This window comes from Nylanderia fulva, unplaced genomic scaffold, assembly GCF_048542155.1.
Source record: "Nylanderia fulva isolate GAGA-0341 unplaced genomic scaffold, ASM4854215v1 Scaffold18, whole genome shotgun sequence".
NCBI lineage: Eukaryota > Metazoa > Arthropoda > Insecta > Hymenoptera > Formicidae > Nylanderia > Nylanderia fulva.
The window spans coordinates 2,015,998-2,036,444 of NW_028190055.1; the positions used below are offsets into that span (position 1 = coordinate 2,015,998).

Below are 20,447 nucleotides of genomic sequence, written 5' to 3' on the forward strand. Positions count from 1 at the left end.
GCCAATATGTAAAAGCAATATAAATGTTTTTTCTTATCTCTGGCTGATAACACATTGTACAATCTTGCGTAAAATTGCTCTTTCAAAATGCATGCTTTTTTACAAAGCAAGAAAAAAAAGATTTGATGATTATGCGACAAAAAATCATAGTCTAGATTCTATAGATAAGAAAATTTAAAATGCGCTATTAATTTGATTTTGCATCATTTCCATATATAAATTATTTTAAATATTTGTTGTCCAAAAGTTATATAATAGTCATTGTAAATTACTTAAAGATAAAGTGTTATATGTACATTTTTTTAAATTCATTAGAATGTATTGAATGCTATGTTAAACTTGCACGCTAATTACATGCAAATTTATAGGTACACAATTTACAACAACATTAATAGTTACAATAACGAAGAATTGCTCCAACACGTGTCGGAGCCATTTCATCATCATCAACTATTCAAACATCAAAAACATTAATCGTTCGTTAAAGGCAATGTTTAATAATTTTGTATCGGTTGGTACCAGTCATATAGGTTTCTTTTCTCATCAATTATTTATCGATCAGTACATTAAATTACACGTTTATTTTTTGCACAACTGTTGCATCTAATCATGTAATATTAGAACTGCAGGTTTCAAGACGACTTTGTATATATGCTCTTAATTATGCGCATCGTACATTGATATAATACGTACGTTGCATACACTTCCCATCTAGAAAAATATATTCAAGTTTTTTTTCTTGAAGATTACAAGAAACGCATTTATGGAGTACACAATTTTTCTTATTAAGATCAATGTCTAATACTTTGTTACTATGCGAATGTATCTTGTTTAGCTGTACAAGATATGTCTCAAAACCATTGGATATTTTGTAATAACAGATTTTCTGGCCAATTTAGACAATGTTAGCGAAAATATCGATACATTAATAATGTTCAAATTATAAGCAATTTATTCTTTAATTAATTTTAGATAAAATTTAATAGAACTTTAATTTAAAGTTTAATAACAATTTGCTGTTAAAAGAACATCCAAGACATCTTATAACGCGCTGCATGTGGAAAATAATATTTCTAAATAATACATGTAATATATATGTAAAATAGATTAATGCAAAAACATGATGCACAAACATCACAACCAAGATATAAAAAATTAACATTTATATATTATACATATTTATCTATCAACACATATAACTCTACAGTTCCTCTCTGCGTTTTCATTGACAAAATTATTATAAATATATATATATATATATATATATGAACTATTTTTTAATAAAAATAATTTCATAGAATAATTTTTTAATAGAAAATAATTTTTATACAGAAAAAAAATATATATAAATTTTTAATTTCTAGAAGCGCTACTTACACAATTTTGTATATTTGAGGAATGTATATTTCTATTATACAAAACTATTATTATACAAAAATAAGATTTGTTTATAATTTCGCTTCTCTGCTGAAAAAAATACTTTATGTTGTCTAGAATGGATTGTAACTGCAAGAGTATACTTTAGTCACGAGAACGAAGAGCAAACTGACTCAATCGCGATGAAGTGATTCCAAAGAAGTGGACATCTCATTAACAAAGCCGATATTCATTTGGATCGTGTTTTCTGCACGGACTGTACATTGCCAAGTCCGTTCGACTCCTACCAAGATTAAGGTAATGCTCGGTTGATATGATACAATAGTTATGTAGTCTTTTCAGTGCTCTATGGTGCTTCCGCTGGGTGGTCGCGAGATTCATAAAGCTTTAAAGTAATATTTGGAGTCGCAAAAAGGTAGGAGTCTATCATCATCCCTCTTGTCATATAATTCATACTTAATACTGTTTATTCAAACGAAGATAAGATGTGTCATCTTTGGGAAAGCCAGATAAAAATGAAAAAAACTTGCATTTTTGAGAATTAGATTCTTTAATAAGAATATCTTATATGATTTATATTAATCTATTTATTTTTTAACTGATTTTCTAATTTACAAATGTCTTAACAAAATCTGATTAAACCTTAGAAATATTTAAAAAAAATTTATATATATATATATATATATCTTTTCTGAAAAATAAATTTAATAGAAATTACTCACCGTAACGTAGTATAAAGTTTTCGGTTTCCACTATGGGAAACCACCACAATCACCAATGAAAGATGTTCTGCAGGTACTGAAATCACATAAAAGAATATATTATTAATCTTGTTGAAATTTTACAATAAACCTTATTCACTACTATTACATCTATTGAGTTTATTTGGTTGCGCACTACTAAAGTGGTCATAAAATTGACAAGTTATGCAATTCTCATAATGATTATGTATATCTGTCTTTTCTAATTATAATCGCTGTCTTATTTCTTTATCAATTACCATTTTCATAGAACTGTTATTCATCGTGTCTCATTCCATGTCCCAATTTCTATAAGATAAAAACAAATCTATACTTTTGTGCGAACATAAAATACAAGTCTGTGAGAAGCGATCATTGTAATACAATGTGTTTTGCAAGAATTCTCACAGTAACCATTATCTGTGTTACATAAATCCATGCATCATATAGAAATCGTACATCGTCATCGAATAATGTCTATAATGCAGAAATCTTGCAGAAAAAAAAGTAAAGCAAAGTGCATAACGAAGAGGCGATGGGAGGGGAAAGAAATATGAGACAGAGAGGAAGTCTACGACTGACTGGAGAACTCATCTTTTAGGTTATAACAACGTTTGTCTTGCGGGAAAAAAAAAAAAAAAAAAAAAAAAAAGAAAAAAAGATACCCGGTGCAAAGTACAAGGTACGCGTTATCACGTTAGATGTACTTCACTGTTCCGGATACACCTGTCCGCCCCTTCCCTTCGCGTATCGCGACACGGGTACACGATAAAAGAGCGATTCGGAGCCGAAGGATTTCGATCAGCTGTTGACGTCGCGAATCGGCGACGCGTGCATCGAACCGCGAGCTACACTCGCGTGCTCCTTTAATACGCGTATCGATTGATATTCCCGCAGTAACTTGACGAGAGAGAGAGAGGGAAAGAGAGCTTAATGACGGAATTAGGTTAAAGGAGCGAAGAAAGCACAGGAACAGGAGAGATATGAGCTTACCGTGCGTCGATGTCTGGCGCACATTATTCTTGTTGCTTGCAAAAACCAGGCGAAGGGCTCGACGCGAGCGCGTGCACCTTTACGTCACTGACATTTCCCGTGTCGGCCGCGACTCTCCCGCGTGTCCGTCGTCTTTCAGCGCGAACGACGCGAAGCTAGTCACGGGATAACGAGAGGTCGGGCGGACGAAAAAGAGAGAGAGAGAGAGAGAGATGTTAAATATATAAGATAAAATCTCGCGTACGGCCTTTACGAGATCCTCTTCACGAGCGCCTCGCGCACGACTCTAGGGTACACTCGGCGTTGTTTGCGCCTTCCCCGTCTGAAGTTGGCCGCCGGCGAGTCGACGCGCCGTACTTAGATATATTATGTGCGCCATGACTCAAAATACACACGGCGTATATCGGTTTTCGCCGAGGATCCCGAGTCAGTCAGTCATGGTGCACGTAGAGTATCTAGATGCAACGCGCTCGATTCGTTTCCGAGTGCCTCGCTTTTAGACGAACGTCGCCGATACCACGCCGGGTGTCAAATTTCGCGGGCGATATAATTGTACGCCCTTCGAGTCTACCTGCGGCTAATCTCACGCCGGAGCAACTCCGACGCTCGCTCGAGAACCGATGGACCTCCCGTCGTATTAAAAATAAATGTTGCATTTGATATCGTTAAATATTATTCAATATTGTGTCTTATATTGATCATCTGACATTTATATTGTTTTTTTTTTTATAACAAGTTACTCGCAATTTTCTATTGTTTGAACAATATTTTACCACCTAAATGAAATGCTCGTAATGTAATAATTTTTTTAATAATCTTTTTCAGTTTTTTTTTTTAATATAAAATATATCGAATTACGTAGGTAAATATTTCCAATATATTTGAAACATTTGTTTCAAATGACATATATGAATAATACAAAAATAAATGTTGCATTTGATATTATTAAATATCATTGAATATTAATCTTACATTGATTACACAATATTTTATATTGTTTTTTTTAACAAGTTACTCGCAATTCTCTATTATTTGAACAAATATCTTATTACTTAAATATAAACACTCATAATGGAATAAATTTCTAAATAATATCCTTTTTAGTTCTTTCTTAATATAAAATATATCAAATTATATATTTAAAAATATTTCCAATATATTTGAAATATTTTTTCAAACGATATATATATATATATATATATATATATATATATATATATATAAATAATACACATTATACCTCCTTGTAAAAATAAAAGATTCTAATATTCAGTCAGTGATAAAAACGCTATTAACGGTTCTTTTTTTGCCCTCTAATTATCATTCTAAAATCTCTCGTTAATTTACACGTGTTGCATTAATCATGACAGGATTCGATATAATGGGCTTTTTTATTTCCGCAACGGAGCGGCCATATTTTTGCATCGCACGTATACCAGGAACGGGGCATTCGTAATTACGCAACACGCATGCACATGTGTATACTCACAGTAGGATCGAAGCATTGTTGCATGTGTAGCTTATTATTTCCGAAAATTCGATATCCGTTTCGTCCGCCGTCAGTTTCGACAGTCGGCGCGAGGGGTCGCGATGACGCACGCGCCGTCCGAACTTGGCAACTGGACGCGAACGTCTAGGGACATTTCGTTCCGAGTAGTGACGTAACTCGCCACCCGTGAATACGAATCGGCCATCGACGTCGATATAATCGCCGCACATTTCACTTTCGATACGCTTGACATGTAAAAGAGAATCTTATGCAATTTTTTAGGAGAATAGAAAAAAAAACAATTAAAGAAACATGTGACTTACGCCAATTTCTTATCGTTATCAACGAATGGATTCTCGTATATCAATAACATCGAAATGCTCCGAGTCAGAGTCTAACCATATTTTTTTTTTCATTCCCGATTCTAAATCGAACAATATATGCGTCTGAAAACAAAATTGAATGCTTGGAATAAATTTGATTGTTTAAAAGAATTAATTAATTAAAAAAAAAAAAAAAAAAAAAAGAGTTATTCGATGATTATTTCCGAGATGAAACTCGAAGAGATATTTTGACATTTGACAATCCTTCAATATATATTCCAAATTTGCATTCTTTGTGATATAAATAATAGACAAAGTTTCGAATTTAGTGTCCGAATAAATGTATATAAAATGTATATAAAAATTTGACAAGTTATAAACGTTGAAATCCTACGCGAAAAAGCGTGATCGAACCGAAGCCTAGAGCATAAAGCTTCAATAATGTAGCGTCCGCGAAAAGGAAGATGTTTTCTCGCGCCTCGCGAGAGGCGCGACCGAGGTTTCCCGCCTAGAGAATTTTTCCGCTTGACAGCTGGCAACCTGGATATCGATTGTCATTATTTATATCGTACGTTTCCTCTTCAGTCATCGATTCACTCTTTTTACATTTTACATTTTTACAGTAATGAGAGAGTTAAGTTTTTCCCACGGGCGTATGGTACTTTAAGTTAGCCCCCACATGTGTGATCATAGGTGTTGTTGAAGGGGAGTCGAGCGTGCGAAGAGAATGACGGATAGCCAGCAGCAGTTTTGCTTGCGGTGGAATAACTTTCAGGCGAACATCACGAGCCAGTTCGAGGCGCTGCGAGATGACGAGGACTTCGTCGACGTTACCTTCGCGTGCGATGGCAGGCGACTCCAGGCGCACAAGGTCGTCCTTTCCGCGTGCAGCCCTTACTTCAAGGAACTGTTCAAGGTTAGAAAACCATTTTCTTCTCGCTCCCCACCTTAGACGTTAAGGTCCCTCTTCTCCCCCCCTCTACCCCTTCGCGTCCTCTGGCAACCGCCCTCCCTCCTCCTCCTCCTCTCGTCGTTCCACCCCTTCTCTTTCTGTCTCTTGCTCGCCCACCTCCCTGTCTGTGCGTGTGTATACGTAACATGCATTTCCTTCGTCTCATCTCGCGCGATGAATAATTCCAAAATTACACAATACCTATTTACGTGACGTTAGGTCTCTCTTATCTTTTTCGTCTTCACGCCTCATTTCAAAGCGAGGCGTATTTGTGTTCGCGATTACGTCACGATGTTGCATGTATTTGTTCACCCTCCCCATGATCGTCGTCGGGCTCTTTCGCGACCGCGTCGAATAAAATTTGTAATTGCTGACCGGCAATTAACGCGCCGACGAAGAGTTGGGGGAAGGTCGATAAATGGACGTCGAGCTCGTCATATATGTTCGTACGATTAATCGTGCTCGCGTTTTACAGAGAAATTATGCAACAGTAATCTACTCCGTTATCTCTCCCGCATCTTTTTCAAGAGAGATACGACGAGTAGGATTATCTAAATGAGATGCATTATTTAATTAGAAGACTTCCATATCGTCAATTTTATGATTCTATAATTATAGATGTCGGGGATCTGAAACATGAGGAAAAAATAGGCATCAAAATTAAATATATGTAAAATTGTATCATTAATATAATTAAATATTAGCACTTTCCACGATATATATATATATATATATATATATATATATACAGGGTGTCCGGTAACTAACGGACCAATGATTAAGGGCGGATTCTCTGGACAATTTGGAGACGATTTTTCCTTAGCAAAAATGTTGAGAAGTCAATAATTTTCGAGTTATAAGCGATTGAAAAAAATGGGGTTTTTGAAAACTAAACGTTTTGGAGTTATAGGTCTAACATAATTACATTCTTCAGTTAATTTCAGGTAGAGTCTACTATAATAAAATTTTAATTCGAGGCTTAGTTATAAAGATACATAATGACAAATATTGGAAAGTTGTAAAAAATGATGACCTTTTTCGCTGAGGAAAAATTGTTCCCAAATTGACCAAAGAATCCATTTGTAATCGTTGCTCCGTTAGTTACCGGACATCCTGTATATATATATATATATATATATATAGTCGTTTTTGAACCATAAACATTGCAAAATATAGTTAATTTATCAAATTGAAAATTATATATGCAATAATATGTATAACTTGATGTAAAAAAATAAATAGAATGGCTGTTTTTCTTTTTTTATAAATATTTTATAATAAATTAATAATTAATAGTAAAATATAATATTACCTTTTATTTTGCAGACAAATCCTTGCAAGCATCCAATAATTTTTATGCGAGATGTTGAGTTTGAACATCTACAGTCGCTATTGGAATTTATGTACGCTGGAGAGGTAAATATCTCGCAGGCAGAATTACCTACATTTCTACGTACAGCTGAATCTCTTCAAATTCGTGGCCTCACCGACTCCCAAAATAATCAGCACAACAACGAAAAGGTTTGACATTAACCTAGTATCTTCCATCTTCGTTATATGTACGCATAATGCTCATGTCATAATGTACAATTTCAATATTTTGCAGCATTTGAAGACAAATAACATCCATGCATCAAATGGCCGTGATCTGATCTCACCGAGCTTTGACGATGAACGCAGTAGAACTCCACCACCTTCGAGCCCTCCACCACTGAAAAGGCTGTGTAAAAAAAGTGATTCACCTCCAACAATTTCTAGTCCAACACCTTCTATACCGCCTTGTGCTACTATTGCACCTCGCTCGCGCCCACTTATCGAGCCTCAAGTTCAGCTCGATTGTTATAAAGATCTCGATATTGTTGAGGTATATATTGTATTATACACTGTCGAATTCTGAAAACATATTTTTGATTATATTGTATAATGTGCTATACATACACAATATAATATTTATAATAGTATATACTTATAATATTTATTTTTAACTTTTTACTTTTAGCCAAAAATAGAATTACCTGAATATGGCAGTGATGACGATTGCTCACCAAAACAAGAAGCTAACACATTACCCAGTGGATTTCTCAGCTTGGATAGTGGTATGGAAGTATTGCCATCCTATCCATCATCTTATCAAGGTAATCATTTTGAAGATTATCTGAAAAAATTAAAATAAAAATATTAATATTTAATAATAAATATTTTATATTGTATAAATGTTTTGTAATAACTGAATTTTTCAGGTTTTTTTCTTTTTACTTTTACATCATAAAAACTAAATCTAAAATTGTGCTAAGATTCACTTTAACATTTTAATTTTAGGAAACCAAAATGTAGAAGGAGGAATGCCAGGTCCATCAGGTCATGGGACTACGGAATTAAATCAGGAGCAGCAAGGTGAGTCAAAATTTATTATTTTTTGGTAGTGCGAGCACCATTACAAACAGCAACAACCTAGCCATTACATCACAAATGTCAAATGTGAAATAGAAACAAGGAAGCAGAAAGGAATCTTGATGGTTTGAAATGGTAAGCTCGTGTGTAGCTCGGTAGGTCTTGGTAGGCGGTAGGACATTTGACACTCGGAGGCTGCAACAGGCCTGAGTCCACAGAGTGCAGTTTGCAGTTAAGCAGCTGTGTTGTATGAACGTTACCGAAATAGCCCGGAAAAAAATATTTAATAATTAACAATTATGTCCTGCGTGTACATATTCAAGAAACAACCCCATCCCAATATGCTTTATAATCTTTTGTTTTCCTGCTTCACATAGTATATTAATATTAATGCATATACACTTACACGTGTATATTAATGCATACATACATACACTAGATTAAATCTAACCCTGAAAAAATATTTAATATAAAAGATAATTGCTTGTTTAAAAAATGTTAACACTCAGTTCAACATAGATTATCTTATTATCATTTGCTTTTTCGTTTACTCATTATAAATGCCATTTTTACATACATGTGACAAGTTTTCAAATCGGCTTGTACATACTGCTTTGAATTAAATATGATATATAAATATGTTTATGTGATGTCATTTATGTTTCATACAATAGAATTGCATTAAGGGGTCTATTATTAATGAATATTTATAAAAAAAATTTTATTAATAAAGTTGTTAATGAATGAACAGATAGAAATATTAAATAATATGTCGAATTGTAACAGATTTTAAATCTTATAATATTATTCATTCTTTATGATATATTGTTCTTAAGTTATATGTAAAATAATTTAGGATCGTTTCTTCTAACTATGAAGATAATCACAAATTTTATTAATAATTTTTTTCTTTAAATAATTCCTAACTTGAAAATTGTCATATGCTACCTCATATCAAAACAAATGTGTCTACATATCATGCTAACATATCTTCTACTGGAAAAAAAAATACAAAAGAAAAAAATTAAGGAGATGTGCAATGAACATGTAAACAAAAAGATTTTGACTAATTACTAGTTCTCATTATTCATCGATTCATGCTTACCATTGTTTTCAAACTATATGTTTTTTCTTACTGCATTACCATTGTTTTTGTCTGCCAAACATATTTGCATCCTTGCAAGTGATATTCTTGCGGGGGGTACTCTTTTTGTATTGTACCATGCAGGCAGCAAAAATTGGGTAGCGCTAAAAATAGGGTTGTTTGCTGGTTGTTGCTGTCCTGTGGTGGGTGGTATCATTCTGATAATATACGTGGTGTGAAAAGGCGTGGTGCTATGCTGTGGTAACGTGCAATGCTGTGGGCTGCTACCGGTTAGAGCAAGTTGTGTGTGTTGTTGCAGCTGACCTGCGTAAACTGCACTCGCTGGACCCACGCCCCTGTCCTGTGTGCAACCGCATGTACAGTAACTTGTCCAACCTGCGGCAGCACATGCGCCTCATCCACAACCCTCAGAGTGTCACTTGCCCTCTATGTAACAAGCCATTCAAGACCAAGCTGTACCTGAAGCGTCACCTGGTCAGTTTCCACGACCTCAGTGTGGCAGACAGACAACGTCAGGAAGAAATCTACCAGCATCAAGTTAAGGTTCAGGTCCAGGGACAGGGACAGACACAAACGCAGGTTCAGGGAGGAGCTCAGACTCAAACTCAAACACAAGTTCAGGCTCAAACACAAGCTCAGATTCAAGCTCAGACTCAGGTGGATAATAAGGTGCTTTTAGCGGCTCCTGCTCCACCTTCCCGGAATATCACCGAGGAAGGTGGCGCAAGCGGCGGTGGTGGTGGTGGTGGTGGCACCACGGAACCAAAGCTCAGATCGTATCAGGCACAAGCTGGCGATAATGCTTATTCGGTAGAGGTGGCGCAGATTAGTGATTCAAAGCATTTTGGTAGTGGTATGTTGCAATTCGATGCTACGTATCACTAATGTGTACAGGATGTTTATTTATTTTTTTAATCTGTATCGTGCCCAGTTTGTTGTATCATTTTGTGATATAGTAACAAAGTTTTCGAGTTTTTATCTTTATTCTTTAGTGAACTTGTGATTCAATAGGGAACGTATCTTCATAGTTGACCGACAAGTAGCTAGAAATAACGTTACGACACAAGGCTGATTCCGTATTTAATAATTCAGGTCCTGTGCACAGAGGTGTGTATGTGTGTGCACGGGTATAATTTATAATTTTAAATCTTTTTGAGAAACGCGTATGCAATTCTTGTCGCACAAACATGAATGGAGGACAAGAAGTCAAATATGATTGACAGTCGCGCACTTCATTGTTTTCGTCCGTAATAAGACGCCTATACAGATCATTCGAATGATCATTCATACGAAGGTCGACAGTGTATATAGGTTTGGGAGACTAGTTTACATATAAAGTCCCGTGCCTATTCATCGTAAAGATGAACGCTGATGATGGGGGGGGGAGAGAACGACTAAAATGCCGATGGTGGAGCAGCCATCCCACCTCGTACTGATAATTCTGCAGCTGGATACTTGTTGTTTTATTTAATGCTATACAGTGTTATACAGACTACAGATATTTACTACAATATTATATTCTTACAGAGGATTATATTTACTTTATTATTGCAACGCAATGTGCAATGACATAGCTCATAACATGATATATTTTTCACATGCATACATTGCAATATACAGCCAATTGACAGCTCAACAGAGTAATAATATTTATTATTAACAGTTATCAACAAACCGTGATCGCAATAATGCAGCAGATTGAATTTAACAATATATAATAAGAAGGCAATGTCTCTGCTGGTTTCTCGTCTATATAAGCACGTCCATATAAGAGTGTTTTTCAAATACTCTATCAGTGATAGATACATATGTTTATGACAATACCGTAAAAATATTTATTTCACTGTTCTTGTGTAAACAGATTATATATAATGCTCAGTATCTAACTACGTTCTTAAACGATATTTATGTAATTTATATATAAGCCGTATATTCTTTTTCTTAGTTGTATATATTTAATTTTTAATTTACCTTTATCGATTTTTAAACAAAGAATTCTTCAAATGTTAAGAGACGCGATAGCATTTTGTGTAAAGTTCATACATGTAGCAACAGTTTTGCAAGAGAAAACTCTACAGTATATTCTTTACAGAAAGTAAAAAGGCAATAATTAATTGTAATTTTTTTTTCTTTCTTTTTTTTTTTGTATAAGCTTTCAGTAATATCTTTAATATTTTTCAGATACATTTATATCATATATACAGTTCTTTAACTATTTTAGATTTCAATAATTATTCATTTCCGTCATAATTTTGCTTTTATCATCTTTTATTAGTTATGAACATTTTAATTTTAACTTTCTATAAAAGTAAACCAGCATAGATATCTGCCGCACAATTCCATAGCCATAGTACCACACAGTACAACTCAGGATCTTTTATATTATATTTTACAGATGACAATAGTTCCATAAGTACGATTTATAATAACGATTCTAGGAAATGGGGCACAGGGTATGTCCCCTAGAATCGTAACCTTTTAAGTCGTACCATTCATATAAACAGGCTCCTTACCTCACATACAATCAAATTACTAAACAGATGCAGCTATATATTATAATATATTTACATACAATACAATTTACAATAGTACTGGGAAAAGTTGCAACAACTGCAACTATAACACAGATTGCCGATATTATACAAACGATTTTTATTATCTGTTATTACATTGGTAAGCGATTGCAATGTTTTTTTACACGTTAAAAATGTACTACGAATGTACATTCGAGATTTTCGTTTATGATATGAATGGATGCCCAGCACAACTGACAATTAGTACCGAAATAAGATTAGATTATAAATGTTGCATATCATATTATAATATTGTTATACATTTGCCAAGCAGTGTTACATTCATCAACTCTCAGGCTTTGGATCATATACAGAGAATTTCGTTCTGCTTCTCTTATCAATACAGAATAATGTTTCTTTTATAATGGTGCATTTTTCACACATAATACTATATATAATTTAATTCCAGTTGTGAAAATTCAACTACTGAATTTTACAATGCAGTGTCTTGTAGAATAAGAAACGTAGATTTAATACATCCCTTTTTTTTATACACTACTTGATAGAGATAACATTCATATTTGTTAATTTTTTTCTCGTTAGTAACAGTAAGATCTGCAATTAATACTATTTATAAAAGTTTTGCTACTGCTTTCAGTCATTTTGGTGTCTACTCGATCCTTTGCCTGAGATTCCATATACTGTGTATATCAGAGTGATGTGTTACAGAATGTCACATAATAGTAAGCATCATTTGACAGGCCGGACTTCGCTGGGCATTAAAAACCGGTTACCTAGCTAATATCACAATACAATTCCGAACATTCACTGTTATAATTACGATTATATTACGAATTCACAAATAATGTGTGCAAACATTCCGTAATTCCGCAACACGGAGACATAGCAAAAGAGCAAAAAGAAAGGAGAGAAAGAGAAGAAGAAAAAGAGAAAACGGTGACGGTTTTTATTAATCAATAACAAGCACACTTACAGCTTATAGGAAATAATGCTCGAAAAAAAACCCCGCAATATTTTAGTATTCTTTCTGGGTCTAACAATACACAATTTACTGTAAATTAAATGAGAATAAGAGATATCGACGACATACATCGCGTAGTCGTGAAAAAATAGTATCTCTTTTTGTGATGAAAACTACCAACAGTACTTGCCATTTTTTTCCAAAACAACTCGATGAGTAGGTACAGAAAAGCTCACTGAAAAAAAAAAGTATCTTTTGTCTGCGATAATAAGTTTTAACTTTATCCTATAAACTGCGATTTTAGCATTTGTATTATGCGTTGTTACGACTATTATTGCTATTACGATAACTATTCTATCGCTATTATTATCAATCGAATCCTATTATTATCAATACCACAATTACTGCTACTATTACTATTACTACTACTACTACTACTACTACTACTACTACTACTACTATTACTACTACTATTACTATTCTCCTATTACAATTATAATTATTATTGCCGTCGTTAATTTAAAACTTTGAACGCATATATGCGTGTCTGCCGTCTCGAAGATGTTTTTATGTTCGAAAGGATATTATCTCGGTTTTTCCCGCGTCGCACGACTTCCAGTGTGCGACGGCTTTCTTCATCATAAAAACCAGTATCTTTTAGCGCATTTTAATTATGTGTTGTATATATGTAAATTATTATGTAATTTGTATGCGCGTCACATTACAAAAGATAACTCGTATATTCGATCGCTAGTTGTTATTAACATATAGGTGTAGCTATAGGGAATATTACCTTAAATGAAGGTAATATACATGGTTTCTCGTTTGAACGATGGACATCTTCTTGTATATGTAGTATCGCGAAGCATACTTTGCACTTTTAATTTGATTTACGTTATTTATTTAATGATGCGAAATGAAAATTTTAATCTAGTCAAAAAACAATGTTTTTTTATGAAGTTAATGTAATTATTATTTGTTGAAAACGTGATGAATCATTGAGTATATATATTAGTAATATCATGTTAGTTTTAAAATTAATATCTGTAATTGAAAAATTGAAACAGTATTAAATTTTTTATTTTATTTTAGGAAAATATTTTCTAAAAATCTTTTTAATAAATTATGGTTTTAAGAATGTACGTTTTTGATTACTAAATATATTTTTAATATATTAATATTATGATTTATATATAAGGAGAGTTAAGCTTGGTGAAAGAGTATGTAGTACTTAATATTTTTAATTATTATCTTGTTGTCATTATTTTACTGCTAGAGAGAGGTCGAATTATTAATTAAAAAAATATAAAAATTTAATCTTATATGTTAAAAAACATATAAATTTGGCAAAATTCTTCGATAGAATGTTTTGCATAAGATAAAAATTTTCTTTAAAAAATTAAGTTATATATATTTAAAAAAAAAAAAAAAAATATTGTAAATTTTTTTCGAAAATATTGTAGCGCAAAAAGAGGCATTGTTTCTTCGTTCGGGTGAGAAACCGCATTTTTTTAACGCAATATATATTCTACATAATTTTTTATGTAAATTCTGTTCCCGATCGACATGTCGATCTTTTCCGAGTGTACTTTTTCAAAAAATATATAAGCTTAAGATAGTGTTAGATTTTAGTATGCGCGAAAAGCAAAAGTGCGAAATTTTCGATGTAAATAGCGGCAATTTTTCCAATACGACTGTATCGAAAATACGAATATTTCGCTTCTGAAGTAGTCAGTCACTACATGCTAATATTTACGTATATTTATTCAAATCATGGCGTATCCGAAGTAAGTTATTCTCTAAGTAAACGGGCAGGTCAATAGCGTCTCGTGCTATCCCACATATATTATATAATGGCAATTGCAAAAAAAGGATATACGACTGATTTTCGACGAATGCAAGTATGCGTGCGTGTATGTGTGTGTGTATGTACGTGCGGTATGTACTGTATTAAGGCGTCTAAGAGAGATAAAAGAAAACAGGAAAGAAAAGTACAGCAAGTTGTACTTGGCGGAATTTCTGAGCAGATAATTGATGAGAAAATGCGTATTGGCTTCATGAATGTCTCTCTTTGTCACGCGCAAAGAAAAAAAAATTGCACGTGCGAAAGAGAACCTGTCGGAGTTCCTGATAGAAATTCGAAGATCATAAGAAAAATGAAATCTATGTAAATTAATAGAAAGAAGAGTATACATTTTTATGTTTAATTATTTCCATATAGTTTTTTAAAATCTAACATGTTAAAATTCTTCAATTTTTATACTTGATAATTTATACAAAATTTATACAATTTATATATATATATTTATTTATACAGTTTAAAGATGAGAGAATAATATAGAAAATATATGTGTGATTTTGTTGATCCAGTAAATTTTTATTAGGCAAACTTTATAATGTACAATCGTTTCAATTATTTTATTCAATTATTGCATTGTATTTAAGTAGAGTACAAGTTTTAATGTCTGAAAGGTGCCCTTGTTTTTTTATCAGGACACTTGCTAGACAGCAATTTTGTAGCGACAAAACCGATAGAATAAAAAATTGATAAAGTGCTCTTTTTAGGCTGAGCTCATATATGCTCCACAAAAGTGACTTAATATTGGCTTAATATAAACACGAAAGAAAGTTAGCGAAAGCAAGTTACAAATGATCTGATTTATGCTTCAAGGAATATAGACCTTCTTTTTTTCAACAAGCAATTATCTGGACAGAATGAGCTCTGCATCAAAAAAGAATTCGAATTCATAACTTATTGAGAGACATATATTTTACTTTCGGCTAACATTTCCACAATGTTTTCTTGAGATTTGATACGCCACGGTAATTTATTTATTATATGCGGCACTGCGTTATATTTAACTGACTAGCAGTAAGTGATGGGCACAAAATAATATGACAGTATTTGGATACATGTGCAGGTATTACTTTTTTGAAATTCATCTAAATCTGTTTCTATTTTTACAGAAGATTTTTTATATTTTTATAAATTTGAATCTCTATCCAAAGTTCGTAGACTGAATTATCTATTGAATGTTGTATCGCTTGATACAATTGTAAGAATATTATACTGATCAATCTATATATAATTTTTATTTCCAATAATGTGATAATTAATTTTTAGATTACGAAAATACGTAAACGACTCTTTTTCTAGATATAATTTCGGTATATCTCACATATGAGATGAATCTTTTTACTAATATCGCTTTTATTTCAAATACGTCAGACTTATCTGAACGGAAATATTTAGATGTAGTTACATATATACAGAAACTACAGAAATTCGTATGCGCATGTATCCGAGGCCCAACACTACAAGTAGCTTAAGCTTGCATCGAGTGCGCTTGCAATTTACTGCACATATGCTGCACTTAATTTATCAGAAATTATCCGGAGCAAGAACTCTTGAACCTTTGTGCATGATGATGAATGCCGCAAACGATTGAATTTTTTTTTATACTTTCGCAATTGTCACGATTACTCGTAACTACCGAATAAATCGTGAAATTGTATAAAAGCTTTATTTGCATCGTTACGATAGCTTTTACATTTATTTTTTAAGTTGTACTATAATCATCATCGCACGAGAGATAGAGAGGGAGTGCAAGAGACAGGATTAAAATACATATTCGAAAAATTATGATATTTGCAAATGTGATATTGGCAAAGATAAAGACTAGTATTATATGTTGCCGTCCATTTCTTATTATTAGACTGGTAGACTAATTTATTTTGGCAACCTTTGCACTGACATTAATTATTTGTAAAGCATTTCAACATGTATCAATTCAATGCATGCATTAATTTTATTTTTTAGAGATGTATATGGTTTCGAAAGAAATAATCGTTTTGCGTGGCATAAATCAGAAAATAAATTTCTATTACGAGCGGTCAATAAAATCGTTCTTTATCGATATATGAATTAATAAAATTAAACATGAACGAGAATAGTAAAAAAAAAAGTTCGAATCGGACATTTTATCTTCGCGTCAAAGTAGCACGTATTTATTAGCTATCGATTGCTTGACGGAAAAAAAATGTTTTAGCGTTTCGCTATTATTCTAAACTGACAAAAATCTGTTTGAAAAATGCACAAATGGTTAGTTAGAAAGAAAGCTTGCGAAGGATCGCGCGACATTGTCGAATCGCGCAGCATGTAGAAACCTATAACTCATATAAACAAACACATGCGTTAATTTCGCTAGCGACAACAGATGCATCAATCAAGTAGCCATAGATCTGTAATCAAGTGTGCTTTTTTCCTCACCCCGTCCCCTCGCCCACACTCCCATTGTTGAGACTCGCGAAATGCGAGTCTCATTATTTAATTGCAATATCAATGTGCGACGAGGACCTCGTTATCGTTATACTCGATGACGGGATTTTTCCAGCAAATCTACGCAGATTTACTAAGCGTAATCCTACCATAATAGCGACGTTCCTATTTTACGTTCGCGCTTTTGTACGTTCCGACTACGAAAAAAAGGTAATAATTAACTAACGCGAACTCTTTCGGCTACGAAAACGAATTCCTGTTGCAATCACGAATTACGAGAGACTTTCCGTCTGGCTTAGAGCGCAATATCCCGTCGTAGCGATTCGATTCTGTATTCGAAATTTTGTCAAACCGACACATTTGAATAAAGTAATTCACATTTGTACGGAATATATTGTGTATTACGTTATTTTTGCACGAGAATTTTAGGCGATAGCAGATAAGGTACATGTTACATTAAATCAACCTTCAATCACTCCACACCGCTGATACATATGATCCAACATAAAACTTTTGAACAGACATATTGAAATAATATATCATGATACTCGACGACACGTATAGAGGAACATGTTTGAAAAATAATATAATTCTACATTAAAATACAATATCGATGGATTTCTAAGATACTTTCTAGCCGCATCTTCAATTTAAAGGATTTATAATCTCCCAGCACGTCACCTCAAGATATTCTGATATTTTAATTATCTCGGGACGATTGGAAAATCGACTTTATTAGACCGTAAGCTTAAAACGGTCTTAGCTGCGCTCGACAAGAGTATGATGAAAAAAAGGAAATGTAAAAAAGAAAGAGAAAAGAGATGAGATAGGAGAGGATGTGGAAGAGGGTGATTTTTGGCTGACGACGACGGATGGATGGAGAAACTAATCTAGATTCGTCGGCTGGTATGTTGCAGCCATCGCCAACTTCGATACGGAGGGAACGGGATCACCACCGTCGTCGTCGTCGCCGACCTCGTTAAAAATATCGAGTGTTTCCAGCGCCGTCTCCACCTGGCACAATCCGCGGCCTTGTCCGCAATGTGCCCGCGTCTACAGCAACAACAGTAATCTACGCAGACACCTCAGGTCGGCCCATGCGACCGCTCCCGACCTCCTAGAGATGACATCGTTGCAACGGAAGGTCATGGTGGTCACGGAGGATGGAAGATCATCCTCCTCCCTCATTTTTGCCGACTCCTCTTCTTCTTCCGAGGAAGAGATTGTTGGAACGTAATCATGATCATCCCGTGGAGTCATCAGTCTATCAGACGCCCCAAGTCTCCCTCAGGAGATATCATTCTTCAATATTTTTGAGATCGTAATGTCAAACGGACGAATCAACTTATAAGTTTCTTCGACGAAGATGGACATTATCAACGTGATGTTTTTAATACATCGATACAGTAAACCATATTATGATATTGATATTGAAAGAACGATTTAATGCGTAATTGTGAGGGAGAGGGCTTAATTAAATTTACTAATTATCACTCTGTAAAAAATATGTAATATATTACATATTTAAAAAAATATATAATATATTATATATATTTTTACAGTGTATAAAAGTTAGAGTGAAACACGATTGCAAGATCGTTTTCTTTAGAAAGCTAAGTTAGATTACATGAATGTTTGATAAGTGATGAAAAGTCTGTGTGTGTTTTATTCACGTTCCTCTATATGTATCGACAGACTGATAAATCGGCACAAGAATCGATTCCTCGATTAAAAAGATTGTTGCAAAGTGACAACATTACCGATATTCTCTTATACTGTTCTCAAAATTCATTAAAAATAGTTTGCTTTATCTGCACATAATCATTCCTAATTTTTGAAAGTATTATGCAGCATAAAGTATTTATTATTATACGTATATTAAACCTCTAAAATCGTCATTTCCACATTTTTGGAAATATTGCGTAGTTTTAAGTTAAATGAATGATTTCTTTTTTCATATATGTTAGATTTCATTTTTTTTATAAAATAAAAAAGAAATAAATATATCCTTTCAGAAAACTTGTATATGTATCCTATATATGTTCGGCTCATCCGGAAATATTTTTCATCAGCTAATAATACTTTGTAATTCTTGTTGGACCATCAAATAATAATCTAAATAATATATTTCTTTTCCAACTTATACATATAGTAGAAGAATGCATCATTTGCATATTTTTCATAAAATAAACATCATAACATTATTGTTTATATAACAATTATTTTGGCAAAGTTTGAATTTCATGTCTGTTGCAAAGATAATTGCATAATAACAGGTAGAGTTACATCTAACATTTCTTCTCCGAGGTTTATGCGACGCAGAAAGAAACACAAAATTAAATGCATACCTTTTCACAATTGATGATTCCAGCGCGAAGAGTACGTCGCGGTAGACCGCGACTCGGAACCAGAGGTGGCAAACATCCATCGCCGTCCGTTCGCAGAAATTCGCCCTCCAGGAGCGAATGGCTACCCTTGGATATGAGAACGACTCCGCCAACCGCGATGCCTGCCTTCCGTGGATTCGAAGAATTTTCGTCGGACGGTGTGGTCAGTATCAATGAATTTCTTCTCTAACATCCCTGAAACAAATAAATGATCCCTTTGTTACTTCAAGCTTAAATTGTATCAGATCTTTTTACAGTATTCGCTCGACAATGCAAATGTCTTTGCACGTTTAATTTTTCTACACGTTTCTCTCACAAATAAATGTGAATAATAACAATGTCATAATTTGAGCACTGATCTCTTCTCTTACAGGTCCATTTAGGTGAGGGTATAGCTGTCTGCGAGGAGCAGCTCAGAGCCGTCAAATGGAGTGATTATCGCAAGTTGACACGTGGATTAGCCGCGATATTGTTCAGCCCGACGGAGCTGGCGACGTGCTCCGTCACAGGTCAACGTTGGAGCCGCGCTGGCACAGCTACCGAACGTCCTGTCAAACCTGCCCTCGATAAGGCTAAGGTTCAAGCCATTATATGTGAGTAAACGCGATGAAAATGACGATGCTTGGAGGGATACATTAAGAAACGCATGTACATCAAACATTTCTGTAAACCTTCCTTTCCTCGAAAATTAAAATTTAATGAATATCTTCTGTTACAGCTTACGTGACGTCGAGGTTTCCGTCAGTGGACGTTAGCAGCGTGAAACAGGTCTTAGCATATAAATGCAAAGAGAACTCCACCGCTCTCAAGATGAAGTCTATACGATACATATGGTAAGTCTTGGCAGACTCTTCTTATACTTCCGTTCGTTCACACAAAATGTCTGTTTCAGCTGAACTGGCTGCAGTAGTTTCAA

At 33.9% G+C, this 20,447-nt stretch overlaps 1 protein-coding gene and 1 long non-coding RNA gene across 9 annotated transcripts in view; one reads left to right on the top strand and one right to left on the bottom strand.

Moving 5' to 3' along the window:
- The window catches only part of LOC114943748 (uncharacterized), a 29,209-nt gene that overhangs the window by 1,876 nt on the left and 6,886 nt on the right, over positions 1-20,447 (top strand). For 3 of the 8 annotated variants that reach the window (XM_029319431.2, XM_029319433.2, XM_029319434.2), the window contains exons 2-8: positions 1,495-1,674; positions 5,616-5,838; positions 7,201-7,395; positions 7,481-7,738; positions 7,874-8,009; positions 8,194-8,268; positions 9,669-17,536. In XM_029319431.2, the coding sequence (XP_029175264.2) occupies positions 5,650-5,838; positions 7,201-7,395; positions 7,481-7,738; positions 7,874-8,009; positions 8,194-8,268; positions 9,669-10,255 (1,440 nt within the window). In that variant the 5' untranslated portion in view covers positions 1,495-1,674; positions 5,616-5,649 and the 3' untranslated portion in view covers positions 10,256-17,536. The other 5 variants (XM_029319435.2, XM_029319432.2, XM_085481456.1 and 2 more) reach the window with 5 other exon arrangements.
- On the bottom strand, positions 327-5,131 carry LOC114943749 (uncharacterized). Its single transcript, XR_014924469.1, has 3 exons — positions 4,600-5,131; positions 2,100-2,175; positions 327-711 (listed from the first exon to the last, which is right to left on the bottom strand). It is a non-coding gene; the product is annotated as an uncharacterized LOC114943749 (long non-coding RNA).